Source organism: Pipistrellus kuhlii, unplaced genomic scaffold, assembly GCF_014108245.1.
Source record: "Pipistrellus kuhlii isolate mPipKuh1 unplaced genomic scaffold, mPipKuh1.p scaffold_m20_p_2, whole genome shotgun sequence".
NCBI lineage: Eukaryota > Metazoa > Chordata > Mammalia > Chiroptera > Vespertilionidae > Pipistrellus > Pipistrellus kuhlii.
The window spans coordinates 64065674-64091543 of record NW_023425515.1 but is presented as its reverse complement, the minus strand read 5'-3'; the positions used below and the strand labels follow the sequence as shown (position 1 = coordinate 64091543).

General features: G+C 38.1%; 1 protein-coding gene and 1 long non-coding RNA gene across 2 annotated transcripts; one reads left to right on the top strand and one right to left on the bottom strand.

The window, feature by feature from the left end:
* Positions 1 to 240: 240 nt before the first annotated feature.
* On the top strand, positions 241 to 930 carry LOC123652644. Its single transcript, XR_006742091.1, has 2 exons — positions 241 to 385; positions 867 to 930. It is a non-coding gene; the product is annotated as an uncharacterized LOC123652644 (long non-coding RNA).
* Positions 931 to 2889: 1959 nt separating this feature from the next.
* Positions 2890 to 24548, bottom strand: LOC118722951 (CD59 glycoprotein-like). Its single transcript, XM_036445111.1, has 2 exons — positions 24381 to 24548; positions 2890 to 3375 (listed from the first exon to the last, which is right to left on the bottom strand). The coding sequence occupies exons 1-2, from the start codon at positions 24546 to 24548 to the stop codon at positions 2995 to 2997; spliced, it is 549 nt and encodes a 182-aa protein (XP_036301004.1). The 3' UTR covers positions 2890 to 2994.
* Positions 24549 to 25870: the final 1322 nt, after the last annotated feature.

The following is a 25870-nucleotide window of genomic DNA, read 5'->3' as shown; positions in this document are numbered from 1 at the left end:
AGCAAGATAGTTCTCTAAGATCCCCTTGAGCAATAAATTTAAATGGCACTAAAAAAATAATGAAGCTTAGAAAGGACTAAGTACAATATGAGATAGTATTCCACCTCAGGATTAAGAAAAATAAACCAAGGGACTCCATGCTGTCATTTCACTCACACAATTGCTGACAACTGTGCCCATTACTCTCTCCCAATTCCTGGTCTGGTAGAGTGGCTCCCAGGAAGATAAACTCAGTTTTTATATTATATTTTATTGTCAAAATGACAACATTCATTCTGCCCTCTCACACAGATTACATAATCAAGGCATTTTAAAAAATAATGTTAATCAAGAAATCTCACTTTCATTGGCAAGTCAGGTCATGCTGTTAAAAGCAGATAAGGTTGTCCTTTATCATAAAAAGGTAATATGCAAATGGGCCCTAACAGCAGGACTACTTGTCCCTATGATGCACACTGATCACCAGGGAGCAGATGCTCAACGCAGGAGCTGTCTCCTGGTGGTCAGTGTGTTCCCACAGAGGAGCTCCGCTCACCACAAGCTGTGCCGAAGGTTGGGAGCATAGCAGTGGTGGTGGTAGGAGCCTCTCCTGCCTCCTCAGCAGCACTACGAATCTCCAACTGCAGCTAAGGCCCGCTTACTCTGGGGAGGTCTAAGCTGTCAGTTGGACATTTCCTGAGGGCTCCTGGGCTGCCAGAGGGATGTCTGAATGCCAGCTTAGGTCCAACCTCCCAGGAAGCAGGCCTAAAGTGTCAAGTAGACATTCCTCAAGCGGTCCTGTACTGAGAAAGGGCGCAGGCTGGGCTGAGGGACACCCCCCCACCCCCGCCTCCAAATGCATGGATTTTCATGCACCAAGCTTCTAGTAAGAATGTAAATGTTATGAAGTCTACCAGATCTTGAGGATTATTCACCAGCTCACACTCACACGTGCACACACACACACACACACACACGCACACAAAAGGCAAAATTTTGCTCTCCTGAAAAGGGGTCTGTCTCTTTAGAAAACTGGTAGAGATTCTCAAAGTTCTGACATTTGTGAGGATGTTAACAGCCTTTACAAATGAACATTATATGATCTGTGCCAAGTCATCTAGGAGTCAACAGGTTTGATGTCAGAAGATAGAACATCCTTGTGGACCTATTGTAGTTCATGAAGAATCTTCCCATTGCATTCTTTCAATCCACATGCACATAAGGGTATTCCCACTGATAATACCCAAAATAAGCATAATACTGTAAATCACTTGTAGCAAAGAATGTGCAACTATTTAGTCTTGAACTGTGGGACAAAGTGAAAATATGTCATCACTCCAATGAAAAGGGGAGGGGAAGAGTTTTAATACACCATTAATTGATGTGCTTAAGTTGTTTTTAGGGAAAGACAGCAAAGCCCATACAAAATTTAGGAAAAGGAGAAAATTTAGATTGCAGCCATGGGTACCTCTCTAAACGCAGACCTGGTGCCTCTATGCCCTGCCACCCAGAAAGCTTACCTCCTACACTTCCAGACATCTCTAGTCCTACCTAAAAATAGAGTAATATGCAAATTAACAATCACTCTGCTCCACAAGCCACACCCACAGTCCATGCCCACAAGCCAATCAGAATGAGTATGCAAATAAACCCAACCAAGATGGTTATAGTCTCAGAGAGCAGGATGGAGACATTTCCCTGGCAACGGAGGCAACCAAGCTTTCTGCCTGCCCTTCCCAGCCTATGCCTCCACTCAAAGCTACTAAGTTTCAATTATAGAATGTAAACAAGTCCAAACAGAAACAGCTGCCACCAAGGGGCGAGCAGAAGGCTTGGCTCCTCTCCAGGCTACAAAGTTTCAATTCTAGAAAGTAAATATATCCCAAATACTAAGGCCTCCTTGGTCTCTGGGGGGTGTAGGCAATCTGCAAACCAACACAAGCCCCTCGCTTAGGCCAACCCAGGCCTCAAGGGAAGCCCCATCCTGATCTGGAACATCCTTTAGGGTAAACCAGCTGGTCCCCACCCATGCACCAGGCCTCTATCCTATCTAATAAAAGAGTAATATGCAGATTGTCCATCACTCCAACACACAATATGGCTGTCCCCATGTGGTCAAAGATCCTGCCCCTATGTGGACACAAGATGGCCATCATGGAGTGCAGTTGGGAAAGACCAGGCCTACAAGGGAGAGCAGTTGAAGGTTATCAACCCTGCAGGGGCGGGTGGTTAGGGGTGACCAGGCTGGCAGAGGTGGAAAGTTGTGGGTAAACGGGCTATCAGGGGAGCAGTTAGACATCAATCAAGCTGGCATGGGAGTGGTTAGAGGGTGATCAGGCTGGCAGGCAGAAGTGGTTAGGGGCAATCAGGAAAGCAGGCAGGCGTGCAGTTGGGAGCCAACAGTCCTGGGATGTGAGAGAGATGTCCGACTGTCTGAATTTCATGCACCAGGCATCTAGTTGAGAATATAACACTCATTCCAATCACTCTGCATTTAGAATCCCATTGTCCCTGACAGCCCACATCTGGAACATTCATCATGCCTCTATGGCAACACAGGGGCCATAAAAGTAGGGGGTGGAAGCATCCCCTGTGAGAGAGATTGGGGAAAAGGACCCCTCTGCTCCAACCCCTCCCCCCAAAAGCACTAATCATACTGGTAACTATATCCAAAGAACAAATGGGGAAATAACTATGAATTGCAGAGAATCTAGTGAAGCTATTACTGAACCAGCAGAGGAAGCAGCATGGAACTAACCTAGTTAACATGGCATGTGCTTCACTCTTAAACTTCTTCCCTCAGAGGGGCCTTCTCTGCAAATAGGACTGGTTCTCTCTCTCTCTCTCTCTCTCTCTCTCTCTCTCTCTCTCTCTCTCTCTCTCTCTCTCTCATCCAAGCTAGTTTTGGACTTTCTCAAAAGGATCCAGTAAGAAAATTGAAAGCTTTTGTGGCAGCAAAGGAAATAAGGAATACACAGAAGCAGGGCTAGTTAGGAGAATCTCTCTGGTATTGATTTAGATAAGAAGTCTCCAGAATGCTATAAGCAGCGGAGTCACCAGCAGAGCGATGGTCCCTGTTATGCTCTTCCCACTGCGGCTTCTTTTAACTTTGTTACACAGGTCCTTCTTGCAGCATTCGTACTGTAGAGTCTCCTCTCTTAAGTCCTTTGAGAGGTAGTTGTAGTTGCAGTTTTCAAACTTCCAACACTTGTAGTATGTTTTGGTCTTGGCTTTGATGTAGAGACATGAATCAAAATGAACTGTACAGCTCTTGACCGTGCACGAATCAACTGGATTGATACAGGAGTAGCACTTCAGGCTAGGACCTGAATCATAGAGGACAGAAAGGATGATCAAGACCCCAAGCAGGGTGAACCCTCCTTTGCTTCCTGTTGTCTACAGAATCTTATTGGGCACCCAGGGTCTCGCTTGCAGTGCCGCCAAGATAATCTCCTTCAGTGAAAAGGCAAGGAAAGGTTATTCAGAGATTGTTTAAATTTTGTTGCCAAACCCAAGCATTATAAATACCCACCATTTCATTTCTCTTACCCCTGTGTCAAAATGGGATAACCAAAAAATATATGGATAAACCTCTCCAATCAATTTAGTGGGCCTTTCCTTCAATATATACAGGCACACCTCATTTTATTATGCTTTGCTTATTATGCTTCATTGATGTTGTATTTTTTATTAATTGAAGGACAAACCCTTCACCATCAAAAAGATTATAGCTTCCTTTATGCATTACTCATTTTGTTGTGGTGGTCTAGAACCAAACCTGCAACTGAGGTACATATGTCTGCACATGGTAAACCTTCACAGACCCAGAGAACATCAGTTTACACAGATTCAAACCAAATTTTAACTTGATGTTTTAAGATTGTGATGAGTTTTTGAGGCATTGAATTAGCTATAGCTTCAGTTATTTAATCAAACTCATGATCCCTGCAATCAGCCTTTTATTATTTCTTTCCTTTGTAGTACAGGTGAGCCTGTGAATAAGATGGGTTTCATTCCCAGGATTGGTGTGTCACGTGACCAAAGAGATTTTTCTTGGTGTGATTAAGGTCCTCAATCAGTTGACTTTTAGATAATGAGATTGTCCTGGGAGAGGGCTGACCTAGTCAAGTGAGCCTTGAAAGGGATCTGTGCTCTTCCTGGCATAAGAAATCGAACATGTCATAGGGGTTCAATGAGAGGATGGTGTTCCTTTGCTGGCTTGAAGTTGGAAGCAGCTGTATGACAAGGAATGGGACAACCTGTAGGATCTGAGAAAAAATCTTACCAGACATCCAGCATAGAAACAGGGACCTCAGTCCTGCAGTCACCAGGAACTAAATTCTGTACAATCATGTGAGCTTGGAACAGGTCCCATATGAGAATACAGCCTGGATGCCTTTCTTTTAGAACCCAGCCCCACTGTTTCCAGCATTGTGATCTACAAATCTGTGAGCTAATGAATGGGAGCGGTTTTAAGCTGCCACATTTGTGGTTATTTGTTATACAGCACTAGAAAATTAATATAAGGATCTCACAGTGCTTTCATGTCAACATTCTGAACATAATGTGTATCATGTTGACAATGACTGAAGCAGAAACTCTGCTGAACTTAATCTGGCTATTAAAACAAACACTAGTATCTTACTTGGAAAAATGCAAAATCTTAAGCTTCCAAGTTATTGTATTACTAATAATATAAATATATACATTAATTACAGATTTTATAACTATTATTTACACTTAGTGTTTGATTATGTACAAGGTGTTTTAACAGAAACTATGCATCTTCGGATAAAAAACAATACTGGGTTGTGAAGACAGATCTAGCTTAGAATCTTGGCTGTGACTCAGACTTTGAACAAGTACCCTAAATCACTCTGCTGTTAAATGGGAAGACCTATATCAATCTTCCAGAGTTCCTGGGTTCATGGAACCTAATATAAAATATCTGGCATGCACTCAAATATATGTTCTGTCATTTTACTCTTCTTATTTATACTGTTATCATTACAATGAAATCAGGGATTCTATCTTAATCATCACTAAATCCAAAAAGCCTAGTACAATGCCTTTTATATAGTAAACACTCAATAAATCTTTTTAAAGTAAGAGGGAGATAAACATATTTACATCATAAACAATCTTGTGATGAAGATAGTATCCCCATTTTATAGAAAAAAACAAGGGCCAGAAAGGTTGAATTTCTTACCTATGTATTCTTAAATTACAAAATGATGAAGTACAGAAAAAAGCTTTCTAAATTTAAGTTCTATGTTATGTCCATTGTACTATAGTCTACACAGGCACCAGAGAGATATAAAACTATATCTCTATGAGAATATTTTCATATATTTAGTCCTTGTTCTACCCTGAAGGGAACAAAGATTGGTCAACATTAACCCACATTCCACTAGGTAGAATTTTCTATTAAGCAATTTCTAGTTTTAATTTATGTCTATACTAGAGTCCCAGTAAACAAAATTCGTGCACAGGGAGGTTCCCCTCTGCCCAGCCTGCACCATCTCCAATCCGGGACTCCTTGGGGGATGCCTGACTGCTGGTTTAGCCTAGACCAGCAGTTGGACAGCCCTCTCACAATCATGGACTACTGACTCCTAATAACTTAGCTGCCTGCCTGGTCACCCCTACTGTCCTTCCACACCCACCCACCTCTCCACCCTGCCAGCCTGATCACTCCTCACTGCCTCTGTGTGCCAGCCTGGTCACTTCTAACTTCCCACCCTGCTGAACTGGTCGCCCCCAACTGGACCCACTGCTGACCTAATTATTCCCAACTGCCCTCCCTTCCAGCTTGGTCATCTCTCACAGCCCCCACTGCTGGTGGCCTGTTCATCCCAAACAGCCTGCTTTTCAGTCGTTTGTTCACCCCTCACCAACCCACTGCTGGCCTGGTCACCCCCAACTGCTCCCCTCTGCATACTTGGTCATTCCTAACTGTACCCCTGCCGGCCTATTTGGCCCCAACTGGACCCCTTTGGCCTGGTCACCCCCAATTGCCCCTTGCCAGTCTGGTGGTCCCACACAGCCTGCTGTTCAGTCATTTGGTCATCTCTCACCAAACCCTCTGCCAGCCAGGTCATAGGCAGCCATCTTGTAAGGGTGTGATGGTCAATTTGCATATTACCTCTTTATTATATAGGACTTTCAAAAAAAAAAAAAAAAAGCATAAACAGTGCTTTTATATTACACTGCCTAAATCCCCAAGATTCACATGATGAGTAAATTCATCAAAATAACTTTGCAAGAACCTGTTTCAATTAACCGTTTTGGGCAGAGGAGGTTTTTTTTCTTTTCCTTAAAAAAAGGGTATGCTCAAATGCTGGAAAGGATATGGGATAACTACATCACTCATATGTTGCTGATGGGAATGTACAATGGAACAATCACTCTGGAATACAGTTTGGCAGTTTCTTCAAAAACTAAGCCTATATTTACATATGGCCCATAAGTTGTACTTCTATGCATTTATCCTGAGAAATGAAGACTTATGTCCACACAGAAAAACCAACTGTACATTATTGTTTATAAAAATGTCATGAGCAACAGCGGAAAGCAACTGAAAACAACCAAGATGTGCTATAGTATGTGGATGGTTCAACAAGTTGTGATATATCAATAGCATGGAATACTACTGAGAAAGAGAGAGAGAGAGAGAGAGAGAGAGAGAGAGAGAGAGAGAGAGAGAGAGAGAGAGAAATTGCTACATGAAGCTATTGCATGAATATATCTCAAGGGCATTGGGCTGACTTCAGTCTCAAAAGATTACATACTATTATATAACATTTTGGAAATGACCAAAGTATTGGTATGGAGAACAAATTGTGCTTGTCAGGTTAGGGATAGCAAGGAAGCATGTGACTGTAAAGGCGTAGCACTAGGAAAATATTTGTATTAATGTGTTAGTTCAACATTCTGATTGTGGTGATCATTATAGAAATGTACACATGTGATAAAAAAGAAAAAATATATATATACATTGTACCATTGTGAACCAGGTGGTCTTGACATTTAACTTCTGTTACATAAAATGTAATCATTGGGCGAAGCTGGCTAAGAGTACACAGCACCTCTCTGTTCTATCTGTGAAACTTCCTTTGATTCTGTAACTATTAAAAAATTTTTTATGGGTTCACAGCAAAAGGTCTGAAACCTCTGGTAGAATCTTTTACATTCTCTACAACAAAACACCACTTTTGCCTTTTAATGGCCCCAACAGTAAGCATAGTTCTTATTTTATTAGGAGACTTTGAAAACAAAGATGAAACAATCACACAGAAGATTACATATAATACCTTAATCAATAAACTTAAAAAATAAATAAATAAAACAAAAGTGAAAATGAGTCTAAGCTGGGTTTAGGCACAATGAGTACATACAACAGGGGAACAGCCCAGAGCAGTGTGAACTGCTGAGCAAAGGACAACAAAGAGATTGGAACAGAGATGCCCAAGTGCATGCAAAAAGAGAAGAAACAAAAGGCCTGATGTTTTCAGATGGTGATCTGATGGAAAGACTAACATCCCTCTGGGTTGCTCTGCTAGGACTCTCTACATAGAAGAAAACTCTAAGGATGAAATATTCAATAGAAGGCTTTCTAGTCCTTCCTCTACACCATTTCCCCAAACATAAAAGTCCAGGCCTGCAGCATAGACCCACCAGCTCACATGCTCCAGGAGCCAGTGGGAGCTTGGAGGCCCCTGCCTCTTAAAGGAAGCCTTGCCTGCATGCATGTTCCACACAGAAGTGAGAAATGCTGATGGGAGCTGAACTGAACTGGCTTAAGTGACATTTCCTCACAGTTCTGGAGGTTGGGAGTCCCAGATAAGGTGCCAGCAGATTCGATTGTTGGTGGAGGCCCTTTTCCTGGCTTGCAGGTGGCAGACTTCTCATTGTGTCTTCAAGTGATGGAGAAAGGAGGCTGGAATGTCTCTTCCTCTTCTTAGAAGGCCATTAATCCCATCATAGTGACCCCCACCCTCTCCCATTCATAGAAAACTATCACATCCAAAGGCCCCAGCTCCACATGGGCTTCAACAAATAAATTTTGAAGGACACCAACATTCAGTCCATAACAGCATCAGACTTCAAAGGTTTTTTTTTATTAGGTCTTGTACTATACCCAGAGATTTCCATTTGCATCTAATCTAAATTTTAAAATTTTCCAGTTGTTGGATGTTTATGGAGATACTTTCAATTTTCCTTACTAAAATTAAAAACAACAACAAAAAATAATATTACAAACTTGGTCTTTATCCCAGAGATTGGTGTTCCTTTATCCTCCATCTTCATCACATCTTGTGCCCTTTAAGTCATGAGTTCACAATACTCCTTTGAGTAACCTACACTCTACTCCAAAATCACCCTCCCTGGTGTGAGTTAATGAAATTTCAAATAGAAGAGAGATTTGTGAGCAGAAAAGCCTTCCAAACTTTGCTCTTAGCCATCTCCTGCCCATGCTTCCCCTCACAAACACCCCTCTCATGACACCCCACTTCAATATCTCAGTATTTCACTTCATAAAATAAACGCATCTGAAAGACAACTAACATTTGCAAAATACTTTGGTTTACAAAGGACTGGTTCACAGTGGATGCTTGTTAGACTGGAGAATACATAAAAGCAGGAATCTCTTTCAATCCCCATGTAAAGAGTCATTTCTCAAGTTAAATAGAGGCAAACAGTTAAGTTGCAGAATCAGATGTCCTGGTTTCTAGACCTAAGCAATGTCAACATATTCCATCAGAATTAACACCTCAGTCCCAGTCTTGTAATAGACATTTCATAACAGGAAACATTAAAAGAATAGAAGGCAAATAGTTGATTCAACTGAATGGTCTGATCCCATCTAAAGTGGAGGTTCTCAAAGGCTTGTCTAATCCTGAGAGCAGTAATGTGTCTAGTGGTTTTACATAGATCATTCAAATAGAAAGTCAGTATGCACCTGTACGTGGTTAAAGTCAGCTGGCATGGCAAGGACTAGAAAACAAAGAAGATTGTTTACTTCAGCTACTTTACTGCTTTATGCAATTCACCACCCAAGCCTGTAAAGAAAGGCACAGTCATGGAATTATAACCAATAATGAATTCAAATTAATTCTATTGGATCCCTAGCTCTCCCACATCTTTAACAAAAAACAAACAAACACCATAGCAAGAAACCTCAAGGAAACATCATTATGACCTGATTTTTGATTTTGTGATTCTTCTAATCTACTCTTTCCAGCTGGAACATGGCCATGATTTGTCAGCCCTTGACCAAAGTGCAGGTAATAAAAAAAAAGCTACATCATTGGAAAGATCATGGAAAATTAATTAGCAGCAAACAGAAATTCAGATTAAATGATGCCAGGACCTTTACACCTGCAGAATAGTTCTCAAATCAAAAGTTTGAGACCCTGACAATACACAAATAATACAGCGAAGGGGTTTTATTATGAAAAGTAGAAGAGCATGTAAAAGTAATGATCTAAAAGCTGCTAAACATTACATAATTATTTACTAGTCACAAACCACTAATGATTCAAAAGAGAGCCTAGCCCAATTATGCCCCATTTCTAATACGATTAAGCTACTGCAGGAAAAATAAAAGGGAAGGCTATAAAATTGTTACCAAAACTATATTTTAGTTCTATGCTGGTTTTGCCATCTCTACTTAATTTGGCAGCTCTGGTTTATAAGTATACTAATATTTTCTTATCCATCATCAAAGAATCATTGCCTAATAGTAGTGCATCTGGCATGATGTATGCACTCAAAAGGTCACTGGGATGGGAGTTATTTTTCTCTTCATCATAGAAGAAAATGTATTTATCTATGAATTTCCACTTTACAAACATTTCTCTAAGGCTCTTTGCCCTGACATTAGTGACTAAACATGAGATGAGACAGTTTTATTGTCATTGGTGTATTCTACAGATTCAATTGTATTAAATAATAGCTGAGTTTTAGCTGGGGGAAAAAAGAAAATAGTTTCATTTCACTATAGAATTCTATACGATAAAGCCTTGGGGATGTTACAAATCCTTAAGATAAAAAAAGTAATGCTTCAATTGTCCCCGTAAGTAAGCAGTGCAGCTATAAAGATAAGCAGACTAGGTAAAGGAGAGAAACAAGTTACTTTAATATTAACATGCACAAATGGTAGACATCACTGTAACTTTTCCTTATTCATACTGAGTAATACAAAGGATACATTACCAAGCATACTGGGAATAAATTCAGCAACCTGTATTGGAACATGCAGGTATAATATTTGGATTCAAAAGCTTTGAAGTCATCATTGTTGCTCACTGATATAAGTAGAAAATATTGTTCTTACATGAAAAAATTTTTAACAGAAAAATCAATCCAAATATTATATTCAGTCTCAACTTCTATGTACTCATTCCAAACAGAACTTGCTAAACCCATATGAAGTTTATCTCTATCTTTATGTTGCATTTACAAACAATATACTGTACTTTAACATAAAAAGTAAATCAGATGAATCACATCCCATCTTTCCTCTAAGATGGAAAATCTTAGAATGCTGCCGAGACCAGTTTGGCTCAGTGGATAGAGTATAGGCTTGCGGACTGAAGGGTCCCGGGTTTGATTCCAGTCAAGGGCATGTGCCTTGGTTGCGGGCACATCCCCTGTGGGGATGTGTGCAGGAGGCAGCTGGTCGATGACTCTCTCTCATCGACGTTTCTAACTCTCTCTCTCTCTTAATTCCTCTCTATGTAAAATCAATAAAATATATTTTTTTAAAAAGAAAATCTTAGAATACTAAGTCTATTTCCAATTGCAAAATGCAATCAGCAATGGAAATTTGGTATGTGAATATTATAAAGAACTGTAGACAATTGAAAGGCATTTTCTCACTGCTATATTTCATTAAAAGTATAGAAAAACAATTTTCAAATATATATTATAGGTGTTCCATCCTCCTAAAAACCATAAACCACTCAAAATAAACCTAGGAAATAGTTGAAATCAAGAATAGATATTGCTACTAAATAGGTATATTCTATTAAACACTTCTCAATAGGATAAACTACCAGTTGTCTTACAAAATAGGGACTGAGAATGTAATTGCAATCACTCATCTTTAACCAAAATGTGCAAGATTGTGGAGAAATTGTAGTTTTCTTCATATTTTTCAGCCATGTATTAACTCTTCTAAGATGTTAGTTGGATTTTACTTAAAAATCAAAGCACTAACAAATATAAATGTCACCTTTAATAGTTCATCCTTATAATTTCTTCCTTCTATAAAAATCAGGAGTAAAACTGAGGGCCATAACAAATTATTCTAGGAATGTATTCTATAAAATAAAAGGCTAATATGCAAATTGTCTCCTCAGGAGTTTGACCAACTGGGAGTTGGACCACTTGCTATGACATGTGCTCACTACCAGGGAGTGGAGTTGAATGAAGGAAAGCTCCAGCCAGCAGCTGGAAAGCCCTGATCGGCCCTGATCAAAGCCTAGGTCAAGGGACCCTACCTGTGCATGAATTTCATGCACTGGGCCTCTAGTTATTTAATAAATGCCCATTGAATTAAATGCTAGGATGCATGATGAAATATGCATGGGACAATATTCAGAAAGCCTGAGTATAAAGTCTATATGTCACTTTTCAATATGTGACCTTAAGCAATTAATGTAACTTTTCTATGCCTTGGTTTACTCCCTGCAAGTAAAGGATCAGAAATGAATACAGGACAGCTTCACAGAATTGTGGCGAAAATTAAAGGAAGAAATTCATAGATGAGTGCCCTCTCAACAATTCTGTGCTATACATATGCAGGTAAAACACTAAAAACTGGCAAAACAGCATTTTTAAATAATGAACTAAACCTTCTCTGACTGGGAGGTGCACATTGTTATGTTTCTGGGAATTTGCAGTCAGAATCAAGCTTGTGGTTCACAAGCTCATTCTTCCCAGTTCTCTACACTTCTAGCCATCCCAATAGTAGGAAGCCCCAAGAAAATATTGGACTTACAATTGTGTTTTTCAAAATAATGAGGTTCTAAATTATTTCCCATGAGATAGAAGCACCAAGGGATAGGCTGTGGCGTACAACAAGGAGAGAAGAAAGTGGGTGTGATGTTTGATTTAGAAAAGAAGGAAAGTGTCAGAAAATACGGTGCACAATTTTGAAATGGACAAATGGATTAGCTAGTGCCCTTTCAATGGGGATCTGGGCATTGACTGGCAGGTCCTTTGGGAATATCTTGTTTTGTAGGGACCTGTGTCTTTCACTGTGTTTTATAAGCTGTAAAGCTCAAACAGTAATACAAATTACTCCTGTCCATAAAAATAAAAATAAAAATAAAAAAGTTTGCTCTGCAATGGATTTCACCCTGGTGGAAGAGAGGGTTGAACAATTACATTTTATTTCCTTAAGGTTGTTGACCAATTGCATATATTCACTAATTTATTTCAGCATTCCTGATTGCCTATATGTATCTCTTTTCTTTCAATATTCTTTAAAAGCCAAGATGGCTTTATCATGTTGCTAGCTTGCTTATTTGACAATTTTGTAACTTATGCTTAGAGAATGGATTCCTACAGAATACAGGAAGTACTAATTGCACTACATTCTTTGTTGTAATATACAAAAATCTTAAAGCTGAAGCAATTTAAATAGACTTAGGGCTGTTAATAAAATTCACCTGTATAATCCATCACTTGAATAACCATTGCACTATATCTAAGCAACCTAACAAAAAGAAGATAAACAACCCAATTAAAAAAAGGAGGGGCAATGGACCTAAATAGATACTTTTTGAAAGAGGATATAAGAAAGGCCAAGAGACATATGAAAACATGCTCAAGGTCTCTAATCTGAGAGATTCAAATCAAAATGTCAATGTGCTACCATATCTCACCTATCAGAATGGTTATCATCAACAAATGACAAATCCTGGCCAAGATGCAGAGAAAAAGGAACACTGTTGTAATGTTGGTGGAAATGCAGACTGGTGCAGCCACTGTGGAGAACAGTATGGTGTTTCCTCAAAAAACTAAAAATGAAACTCTCATTTGACCCAGTGATCCCACTTCTAAGAATAAATCTCAAGAAACTAGAAATACCAATCAGAAAGGATATATCCACCCCTATGTTGATAACAGCACAATTTACCAAATCTAAAATTTGAAAGCAGCCTAAATGCCCTTTAGTAGTTGAGTGGACTAAAAAAACTGTGGTACATCTACACAATGGAATATTACACTGGTGTAAAAACGGAATTATTTTTCTTGTAACAGCATGGATGGAACTGGAGAACATTTTGCTAAGCAAAATAAACCAGTCAGAGAAAAGTAAATACTACTTAATTTCACTCATTTGTGGAATATAATGAACAACATAAACTAATGAACAAAAGCAGATACAGACACAGAGAAGCCTTGATCAGACCATCAAACCTCAGAGGGAAGGTAGGGGAGGGTGGGAGTAAGAGGAAGAAATCAACTAAAGGACTTGTATGCATGCATATAAGCCTAACCAATGGACAGAGACACCAGGGGGTGACGGCATGAGTAGAGAAGTGGGGAGGGGTATTGGGGGGATACGTACACATATGTAATACCTTAATCAATAAAGAAAAAGTTAATAAATAAGGGTAGTCCAAAAGTGTCACTCCAACTGTTGATCACAATTTCATCTTCTATAAACACTTATTTAAGCTCTATAAGTAATAAAATTATCTAATTTGGGTTTTCTCTCTTTTGCCTATTGCCTTCTGATGGAACAGCAAAGTGAAGAAACAATTTAAAATGGAACAAATAAAGGAACAAAAATAACTAACATGAATAAGAAAATTCTAATAAAAACCAGACATGCTTACAGCATTCTAAATCAGATAGCAAGGCAATACAACAATAAATCATGCTAGGGTTACAAATAAATTAAAAATAGAAATTATTTTATATTAAAAGCCAAAATATTGGATTCTACAATCTCTGTGAAAACCAGCCACCAACCTAACCATCTCCTTCTGCAGGCCTTCAAGACTCCCAAAGGTGCTTTTTAGAGAAGTCTCAATATATGGCTCAGAATTTTAAAAAATGCAGCAAACATTTATTGAGAGTTACCTGATCTCAATATTCTGATAGGATGTGAGGATAAAATAATGGGGAGCGGGGATATGAATCTATTTTCAAAGCTTTGAATTCTGACTTGGTGGGGGGGTAATAAGGACTTTTTATGATACTTCCTGTATGAACAAAGTGCTCTGGAAGGGCAGGAGGGGACAGGAATCAATCTTACAGGTTTCTAGGAAAATGTGTGTTTCTACCTGGGGAACAACAGAAAAGTGTCATAGTCTCTGCCCACTTGCATACTCTTCAATTTTTTAAAACATGTTCCATGTAAAGCTCCTCTCCTCTGTAACAGCTCTTAAATCTCTTTCTGGAGGAGCTTATTCCATACTCTCAAAAGCAGCCCTCTCTTCTTATTTCTTAATTCAGATTGAGTCCATCAGTGATGCCAGATGGGAAGCCATAAATTTCTAATAATCTTCACTTTAAAATTTACCTGCAACCCCAACAATCCACACTTCTCTCTCCTCTCACTAACATTTCTCCTCTTCATAAATGAAACCTTTTTTTTCTAAGAGGTAGTTTCTGTTTTTTGCCTCCTCGCCCATCAATCTCAAGGACTTTCCTAGTTGGTTATCATTTCCCTATTCCATTTACATAGGTTTTGCCTTTGTTTGTTTTTAAACATTTAAAAACATGTCAAATATTCACCAACTTTAGGAAATCCTTTATATTTGACTCTCTTGTCCCTAGCAACATAAAATAATGACCTAAAAGCATTTCTTTGCTTTGATTCATTTCCTAAATCTCTGCCCCCTATTACCCATTTCTCTAACTCAGCTTCACTACAACAGCTCTTGCCAAAGCCACTAACAATCCCTTGTGAAAAATTTAATCTGTACTTTCTATATCAACTTCTTCACAGCTCTTGAGCCGGTGGCAGCTCTTTCCTTGTGCCTGTGTCTTGGCCTCTAGATCTCTGGATTCTGAATTTCCTTCTACTGCTTTGTTCACCCATCCCAGCTTCCTTTCCTTATTGAAATGTATCCTTGATTCACAATAAATATTAGTGTTCCTAAAGGCTTCATAGTCAGCACTGCCTCCCCCTCCCTGGTATTTACTCTTATTCATGGATTTAACTACCTACACACTCTTATTTAACCAGGTTCCACCTTTCTCCTCAAGACTTGGGAGAGCATCCATGTGCTGAGGCTTTCTACTTAAACCTAGTACAGTTACATTAAAGTCAACATGTTGTAAAGTCAGTTTTCCCTCTTCCTATTCTTACCACAAATCCTGATCTCCCTAAAGTATATTCTCTCATCTACAAGTCCACCAGAGTAGGCCTAAACATAATTCTGGATTCTCCCTCTTTTTAGCCATAGAGACTTTTTGGTAGACTCAGCCTATTTAATACTTTGTAAATGCAATGAATTAGACATTCCTCATTTCTCCCTTGAACTACTACCATTTAAGTAGCTACCCGACTCCAACATTAGCATTTCCTCATCCCAGCCCAAGGATATTATACACAGTTCCAGAAGCAAATGTTCTAAATGCACATGGGCACTCTTTTGCTCACTGTAATTTATCAACCTCTCTCCTTCTCTTTGGGCTAAATTGAAAGTCTATTAGCATGGAATGCAAACTAGGTCCTTCAAGACTCTGTCCAACTACACCTCCTGTCCTTCCTCTTTTCCAAACTAAAGTACAAATACAATGACCTTCTTGAAATCCCAGGAATATGCCTATGAAATCTCATGTCCATGCCTTTGCACATGTTCCCTCAGCCTAGAGGCCCTAATCCTCCTCTCTGTATATAGGTCAAACACATATTTTGGAGTCAGACATTAGCTCAAGTCTTATCCCCTTCTAGAGATATAACCTTAGGCAAATTATTAAGCACCTCAGCTTCCTCATCTATATAATGAGAAATGATAGTATTCGATATATTCCTCCTGGAGATTTTCTTAACTTTAAGAGACTTAGCTTCCTCATCTATACAAATAAGATGTGATAGTATATACCCCCTGGAGATTTTGTTAAGGTTTAATGAGATAAGAAACACAAAGTTCTTATCTGAACAGGTTTCACATCTTAGCAACTTCTCAATAAATGGCAGCAAGAGGTGATTAACTTTGGCTCTTCCTGCTAAAGCAGAGTTCAGATGTTTAATCCTGTTCTCCTTATCTACACTACTCTAATGTATTATCCTCTCCTTATTGCTCCCATCACTCCCTCACAAGTGCTGTCACTACCCTTAATACGGAATCTTATAATTAGTACTTCATTTTAACTGGTCTCCCCAATAGGCTCAAAAGGTAGAAAAGAAAGGACAATATCTGCATTTGGTAGCCTAGGTGTTAAACTGAGAGTAAAGCAAGTATGCCTCATTACATTCCTCATGAATGTAAAAAAATTAAAGTATGAATTCCAAGAAATGAATACCCAAAAATTCACATAAGAGAGGATTCATCCTTTTTCCATATTTCAAGAGAACTCTCCAACTTCTTACTTCTATAGACCTGATTTTGTAATCATGAAGCTATATCTTTCAATGCAAAATTTCAACCAAGTCAGTTGCAGATGAGATGGAAGAGTTCCTTAAGTTTGGCAGGAAGAACCAAATTTAATGAATTCTAGCTGCCATTTATTGTGCATTTGCTAAGTAAGTGAAAACTAAAAAGACCAATAATATAGCTGATAATTGAAATCATGAGCATAAACAAGGTTTCCCAGAGGGTCCTTTCAAAGCAACAGAGAAGGTATCAAAGAATTAAGTGTTGGAGAATACTAATGATTATATAGCAAATAGTTAAAAAGGAACAAAGAAAGTGAGAAGTAGTGTGAGAAACAGGTGACTCAGCAAAGACCTCCACTTAGACATCAAGAAAGTTTCTTAATATGAACAACATAGATGTCAAGCATGATAAATACAAATAGCCCCTAGATTAAAAATTACATCACTGGGTACTTTATCTGTAAAATTGCAACAGACTAGTGAGATGAGAAGTCATACTGCTTTGGGAATAAATGGGAGGGAAGAAGAGGCAATTATTTTTTCATTAAATTTGACAGTCGAAGAGAACATAGAGAGAAGGTGATATTGGCAGAACTGTGGAGACAGGAACAGGGCAAGATTTTTGTTGTTGTTGTTCTTCTTGTATTTATTTATTTATTTGTTTGTTTGTTTGTTTGTTTGTTTTTATTGTTTTTAATATGGGGTAAAACTTAAGCATGTCTGCAAGTTATGATGAAAGAACCATAGAGGAAAAAATCTAAGATACAACACTGAAAATTAAATTGACTAGTTAGGTCTCCAAGGTGATGGAAGTGAAAAAACTGTAGACAGGTGATCTTTTCCTTACAAAGGTGAATAGGTATACTTCTGAAACTGGATGAGAAGAGAGAAAATGATGAAGGTTACCTAATATACAATATTATAAGTAAGTTTAGAAATGGTGAGGTGGAAGTTAGGAATGTCTACACCATACATGGCTACATTTTGCAGCTACACTGAAGGCAGGTGCAAGTGGGGTGAGTACCTTTGGTGCATGGAAGAAGCAATGAGAGCTGGTCTGCCAGCAGAGTGGGGATAAGGGCCAGTAGTAGGAGGGGCCAGGCAGGGGTGCAAAGGATAGCTTAAGACCTGCCCATTTGCCCACTGAAGCCTTTCGGCCCAGAGTTCCTTTCAAAGAGCAGGAATTCGTGCATTGGGGCCCTAGTTTAGTATAATGCTTTAAGATATTACCTCTAAACTGCTGAGGCAGAGTCATAAATAAAGACTTTTACATAGGCAGTTAATTCTTTAAAATAGAAACTTGTGTTTAAAAGTAACAATTTTTTGGAGAAAACATCTTATTTAAAGCAAGCCAAAAATAAAAATAAAAATAAACAAATAAAGCAAGCCAAATTATTACTATACTTAGACAATAAACTTGTATTTTAATCATGTATACCCTTGCGTTTAAGAACTCACTTTAAAAAATCATTCAACTACTGACAGTTCATATACTTACTCATTAGTTGAATAAGGTTTTATTTACCAGTTTTTGCATACTACTGAAAATGTTGATGTGCTTTTAATCAAAGTATAATTGGATATATGGGGCATGCGGGTGGGAAGGAACATAATAGTTCAGTCTGCAACTTGTAAACAAATACAGGGGTTCGAATTTGCCTATAATTAGATGGAATGGGCATTTTAGATAACTTATTTTACTACTAAGGCCAACTAAAACTGCAGTGGCTATTAGTAAATGGCATTTGATTACCAGTCATATATAAATGAATCTGAAAGAGTTGTGTAGGAAATTAAATGAGTAGTTGGGGTGGGGCCTGCCCTGAGGTCCTGAACAAGGGTTGGACCAACTTTGCCTTCAGACCTCCTCTCTATGGGAGGCCCCGCAGACTGACAGTTGGCAGGTCTGGAGCCAGGCTGTATTGGGCCCCAGCTCAGAGGACAAGGACATGACCTCAATGCCAACGTGACCTCACTAGAACTCTGGACTAATCTTATCTAATAAAAGAGTAGCATGCAAATTGACCATACATCTGCTATACCCACCAGCCATGCCCACCAGCCAATCAGAACAAGTATACAAACTAACCCAGACCAAGATGGCTGCAGCCACAGAGAGTAGGAGGGAGGCTTGAGTTTCCCTGGCGATGGAAGAAGCCAAGCTTTCCGCTTGCCCTAGCTGGCCTAAGCCTCCACTCAAGGTTACAAAGTTTCAATTATAGAAGATAAACAAATCCAAACAGAAATGGCAGCTGCCACTGAGCAAGAAGTGGCTTGGCTCCTCTCCAGACTACAAAGTTTCAATTGTTGAAGGTAAATAAATTCCAGATACCAGGGCCTTCGCTTGGATTGCTAGGGGGTGTGGCTGGCCTGAAAACCACCACAGGCCCCTCCCCAGGGTGGCCCACGCCCCAAGGGAACCCCCACCCTGATCTGGGACACCCTTCAGGGCAAACCATTTGGCTCCCACCCATGGATTAGGCCTCTATCCTATCTAATAAAAGAGTAATATGCAGATTAATCATCACTGCAACAAATAAAATGGCTGCCCTCATGTGGTCAAAGATCCTGCCCCCATGTGGACACAAGATGGCCATCACAAGATGTCTAGAAGGGATGAGCCATTGGGAGGTATCAAGCCTGCAAGGGAGGGCAGTTGGGGATGATCAACCCTGTAGAGAAGGGCAGTTAGGGATGACCTGGCCAGCAGAGGAGGTAAGTTGGGGGAAGACAGGCTGGCAGGGGAGCAGTTAGACATCAATCAGGCCGGCAGGGAACTGGTTAGGGGATGATCAGGCTGGCAGTCAGAAGTGGTTAGGGGCAATCAGAAAGGGAGGCAGGCAAGCAGTTGGAAGCCAGCAGTCCTGGATTGTGTGAGGAATGTCCAAGATTGGAGAGGGGGCAGGCTGAGCTGAGGGAAACAGGCATGCCCCCACATGTGCATGAATTTCATGCAATGGGCCTCTAGTTATAAAAGTATTTGAATTTAATTTTGACCCCACCCCCTGTAGATTTTCTATATACATTATGGGTAAGAGCATGCCCAGAAGAAAGATAGTTTCAGTCAATAATGCCTCCACATTATTATATATAGTTTCAGTCAATAATATATTATTATTATATATAGTTTCAGTCAATAATGCCTCCACACAAGTGAAAGGCTCCACACATACAATCCCTCTTTAGAACCCAGGAGTTGTGGGCCATGCTCTCTATAGCATGTATTCTACCTCCAGGGAGCAATCCCCTGCCATTCTCTTCCCTTGTTTTTCTTACAGGCACATATCCCCTAACCTCTAAAGGTCCCCATGATACTTATATTCATGGAGAAATGGGCAGCTATAGATCATCCTGGGCTCACCCCACAACCTGTCTCCAAGGCCCGCTTTTTCTATGACTTCCCAGTGAGCTACAGCAGCCCTGCCATTGGTTGTTCTCACTATGTTGCTCACCTGCCTGCCTGCCTGATCTCTCCTAACTGCCCCCCACCAACCTGGTCACCTCCAACTTCCCCCTTCTGCTGGCCTTGTTACCCCTAAATCCCCCCACACACACACTGGTTTGGTCACCCCAATTGCCCCCCTATCGACCTGATCACCCCATGAAGCCTGCTGTTCAGTCATTTTTTTTTTTGTCCCTCACTAACTCCACTGCCAGCCTGCTTGACCCACACAGCCTACTGTTTAGTCCTTTGGTTTCCTTCACTTCACTAACCCCCCTGCTGATCTGGTCACCACTCGCAGGCTACTTTTTGGTCATCCATCTGGTTGTTTTGGTTGTGACAGCCCCTGCTTCTTATATATTAGTAATAACTCATCTCAAGTGCATAATGCCTCTATTCTGTTTTTGGTTTTTTTTATATATATTTTATTGATTTTTTACAGAGAGGAAGGGAGAGAGATAGAGAGAGAAACATTGACCAGCTGCCTCCTGCACACCCCCCACCAGGGATGTGCCCACAACCAATGCACATGCCCTTGCCAGGAATCGAACCTGGGACCCTTCAGTCCACAGACCAACTCTACCACTGAGCCAAACCGGCTTATGCTCTTTTTTTGTTTGTTTGTTTTTTTATGTTATTAACTTAATACACTAAAACACCATAAATTCTGAATTTTATGACTCTAAAGGTACTTGGGCACATTAATATTATATGTAAATGCATGTTTATTATATACAATCTTAAATACTATTAACAGAAATTCTCCCCAAAAGTAGCATTCTAGAAATTTTTTATAATTTACTTAAAAACAGGACCTTTTTTAAAAATATATTTCTCATTTTTATTCTTTTTTTTCTGTATAAAAGTTTACATATGTTTCCTTTTCCTCCTGCTAATACCAGGCAATTTTGAGAACCTTGGCTTGGAAATATAGCTTGATATTTAGTATTGTGATCCCTCCAACTTTGTTCTCCTTTCTCAGGAGTGCTGTGACTGTTCAGTCTTTTTTTATTCCAGATGAATTTTTGGAGTGTATATTCTAGGTCTGTGAAATATTCCATTGGTATATTCATGGAGATTGCATTGAATCTGTAGTTTGCTTTGGGTAGTATGAACATTTTAATGATGATGATTCTACAAGTCCATGAACAAAGGATATTCTTCCTTTTTTTATATATATATCTTCCTTTACCTCTTTTTTAAATGCCCTGTAGTTTTCTAGGTACAGATCTTTTACCTCCTTAGTTAAGTTTATTCTTAGGTATCTTAATTTTTTTGTGTGTGCAAGGGTAAATGGGGTGTTTTTTGTTTGTTTGTTTGTTTTGTTTTTTGTTTTTTGGTGTGTTTTTTAGTTTATTTTTCTGTGAGTTGATTGTTGATGTATAAAAGTGCCATAGATTTTTGGGTGTTAATTTTATATCTTTCTATATTGGTGAATTCATTTGTTAAGTCTAGTGGCTTTTTAATTGATTGTTTTGGATTTTCTATGTATAGTATCATGTCATCTGCAAGTAAGACAGTTTTACTTCTTTTCTGATTTGATGCCTTTTATTTCTTCTTCTTGTCTTATTGCTATGGCAAGCACTTCCAAAATGTTTTGAACAGGAGTGGTAAAAGTGGGAATCCCTGTCTACTTACTGTTCTTAGGAGAAATGGATTTTGTTTTTGCCCATTGAGTATGATGGCGACTGTAGGTTTGTCATATAGGACTTTTATTATGTTAAGGTCTGATTCCTCTATTTCAGTGGTTGACAAACACATTAATCAACAGAGCCAAATATCAACAGTACAAATATTGAAATTTCTTTTGAGAGCCAAATTTTTTTAAATGTAAACTTCTAATGCCACTTCTTCAAAATAGACTCGCCCAGGCCTTGGTATTTTGTAGAAGAGCCACACTCAAGGGCCAAAGAGCCACATGTGACTCGTGAGCCACAGCTCTATTTGATCTTTTGCTGAGTGTTTTTGTTAAGAACATGTATTGGGTTTGTCAAATGCTTTTTCTGCATTGATTGATATGATTATGTGATTATCGTATCTCAATTTGTTTATGTGAAGAATCACATTTATTTATTTGCATATATTGTACCATCCTTGCATCCCCAGAAAAAAATCCCACTTGGTCATGGTCTTTCTAATATAATGATGAATATGATTTGCTAGAATTTTGTTGAGGATTTTAGCATCTATGTTCATCAAGAATATTGGCCTGTACTTCTCTTTTTTGTGGTGTGTTTATCTGGTTTTGGAATTAACATAATGCTGGCTTCATGAAAAGAGCTTGGAAGTGTGCCTTCCTCTTGAATTTTTTGGACTAGTCTGAGGAGGATAGGTTTTAGTTCTTCTTTGAATGCTTAGTAGAACTCTCCTATAAAGCCTTCTGTACCAGGGCTTTTGTTTGCTGGAAGATTTTTGACTACTTCAATTTCTTAGGTTGTTAATGGCTTATTCAGGGTTTTTTTTTGTTTGTTTGTTTGTTTTTCATTCTTCCTGATTGAATTTTGGGATTTTGTATTTTTCTAAGAATATATCCATTTAATCAAGGTTGTCCAGTTTGTTTGAATAAAGTTTTTTCAAGTATTTTTTCATAATCTTTTCTATTTCTGTGGGATTGGTTGTTACTTCCCCTCTTTAATTTCCAATTTTGTTTATTTGGGTCCTCTTTCTGGCTTCTTGCTGAACTTGGGTAAAGTTTTATCAATCTTATATATGTTTTTAAAGAACCAGCTCTTGGTTTTGTTAATACTTTGTATATTTTTTTTGGTCTTTATGTCATTTATCTCTGATCTTTATTATTGCCTTCCTCCTCCTTACACTGGACTTTTCTTATTGTTCTCTAACTCTTTGAGTTCTAGGGTTAAATAATTTATTGACTTTTTTTAAATTGTGCTTTTGAGATAGACTTGTAGAGCTATGAACTTCCCTCTCAAGACTGTTTTCACTGTGCTTCATAGATTTTTAGGTTCTTGTGTTTTCACTGTCATTTGTTACCAGGATGCTTTTTATTTCTTATTTGATCTCTTTATAAACCCAATCATTGTTTAATAGCATGCTATTTAGCTTCCAAATGTTGTTGTTTTTTTCTCTTCTTTTCTTTTTTTTTTTTTTTTAGTTGATTTCTAACTTTATGACATTGGGGTCTGGGAAGATACTTGATGTGATTTCTATCTTCTTGAATTTGAAGAGACTTTGCCTGTGTCATGATATGTGGCCTATCATTTCAAATGATCCATTGCACTTGAAAAGAATGTATATTCTATGGCTTTGGGGTGGAATGTTTTGAAGATGTCAATTAATTCCATCTGTTCTAGTGAGTCGTTTAGGATTGATGTTTCTTTGATTTTTTGTTTAGAGGATTTGTCCAGTGGTGTTAGTAGGGTACTAAATCCCCCTACTATGTCTGTATTGCTGTCAATCTCTTCTTTTATATTCATCAAAAGTTTTGTTTTGTTTTGTTTTGTTTTTTTCATTTCCATTGGCCTGAAAAAAATTTTCCATCTCTTTACTATCAGTTTGTGTGAGTCCTTGGTACTGAGATGGGTCTCCTGTAGATAGCAGATATATGGGTCATGTTTTCTTATTCATTCAGTTACCTTATGTCTTTTGATTAGTACATTTAATCCATTTACATTTAAAGTTATTATTGATATGTACTTGTTTATCATCATTTTTATTCTTTATGCCTGAGTTTCTTCCCTTCCTATTTCATTTTTTTTAACAGCAGTCCCTTTAGCATTTCTTGCATTGCTGGTTTGGTGGTAATAAACTCCTTAGTTTTTGTGTGTGTGTGTGTTTTTTTTGTTTGTTTGTTTTTTTGTCTGTGAAGCTCCTGATTTATTCAATTTTGAATTATAGATATAGTATTTTTGTATTCAGATCCTTGCTTTGCATGGCTTTATATATTTCATTCCATTCCTTTCTGGATTAATGTGTTTCTGTTGAGAAATCAGTTGATAGTCTGATGGGAGATCACTTATAATTAACTTTCTGCCTCTCTCTGGCAGCCTTTAAGATTCTTCCTTTGTCATTGGTATTTGCCAATTTAAATATAATGTGTCCCAGTGTCAGTCTTTCTGGGTTAATCTTGTTTAGGACTCTGTGAACATCTTGGAGTTGTGTGAGTTTTTCTTCCCAATATCATGGAAGATTTCTGTAACTATTTCTTCAAACAGGTTTTCTATTCCTTGGTAAGTTTCCTCTTCTGACACCCTTATTATGTGGATGTTGTTTAGTTTTGTGTTGTCTGAAAGCTCCCTTAGGCTCTCTTCTTGTTTTTTAAGGGTGCTTTTTTGGTGTGTGTTTTTTTTTTTGTTTGTTTGTTTTGTGTTGTTTTTTGTTTGTTTGTTTGTTTGTTTTCAGTTGCTGCTCTCCTTGGGTATTTTTTCTTACCTTTTCTTCTAGATTACTGACGCAGTCCTCAACTTCTTCTACTTTACCTGTGATGATTTCTATTGTGTTCTTTGTTGTAGCTATAATTCTTTCTTCTTGGTTCTTCTTCATTTCCTCTTGGGTCTTACACATGCTATTGATTTGTCTTCCATCCTTTTCCACATACATATGACCATTGCTCTGAATTATTTCTCTTACATACTGCTTGGTTCCATTTTATTTATTTGATTTTCCACTGATTCCTGCTTTTCTTTCATATGGGGCTTTTTCTTTTCTCTCCATTTTCATTCCTCACAGGATGTTTGGTGATATGGCTCACACTCTACCACATTGACTTAAAGGTACAAAATACAACTCGACAAGACACAACACAGAGAATGCAAAACACGAATGTATTCATGATACCAATAACCCCAAATAAAGGTGACCTCCAGAGAAAAGAGAATTATGGGAGATAAAAGAATGCTAAAATCATATTGAGAAAAGGGAAAAAAGGTAAGATAGGGAAAAGAAGAAAGAAGTGGAAAAATATATCTATATGGTGAGAAAACTCAAAAAAAAAACAATTAATGAAAAAACAAATACTCAGGAAAGAAGAAGGAAAGCTGAATCTGAATAGGCAGAGCTTATTTTCAAAAGGTAAGGTCAAGGAATTGAATGAATGGGTAAATGGCCACAATTCAGTATAGAGGAGGTAGAAATAGAATGAGCATATAAGAAGAAAAGTAAAGGACAAGTATTTAAAAAGAAAAGAAAAGAATTTATATATATGTATATATTCTTTATCTATGTATTTATCCATTTTAGGGGAAGGAGAATAGAAAACTGAATGGGCTGAGTTGATGATTGAAACTAATTAAGCTATAAGTAGAATAACAGAACCAAGGAGAGGAAAAAGAAACATTAAAAAATAAACAATCAAACAAACAGCAAGAAAGAGAAAGAAAGAAAGAAAGAAAGAAAGAAAGAAAGAAAGAAAGAAAGAAAGAATTAAATATTTGACTAGTGAAGAAAGAGAAAAGAGAAGTGTTCATATACTTTGAGCAGGGGAGAGGAAATCAGATATATGAGCAAGATCAAATTTTAACAGGGAGTATAAGGAAATTATAGAGAAACACTAAAGCAGAAACAGGATGAAAAGGAAGGAAAGTGAGGAAGAAAGTGTTGGCATAAAGGAAAAATTGAGATAGAATGAAATAATGATAAAAAATAAAAATATAAAATAGAATGTAAAACACTAATCCAAGTAAATAAATAAATAATATATAATAAAACTTTAAAAATAGTAAAGTAATAGTAATAATTTAAAAATAAAGTAAAATAAAGTGAGGGAAAAAATTTAGTTTCTTAAGTAAAAGACAAAACATAAAAAAATTAAGTATTGAAGTTTGTTTGCTTCAGCCGAGTTTCAATGACCCATAGCTGATATAAGACCCTCTCTGCTCTTAGGACTGGCACGTCTGTTTCCTGTCTGGTAGTCAGCACAGTGT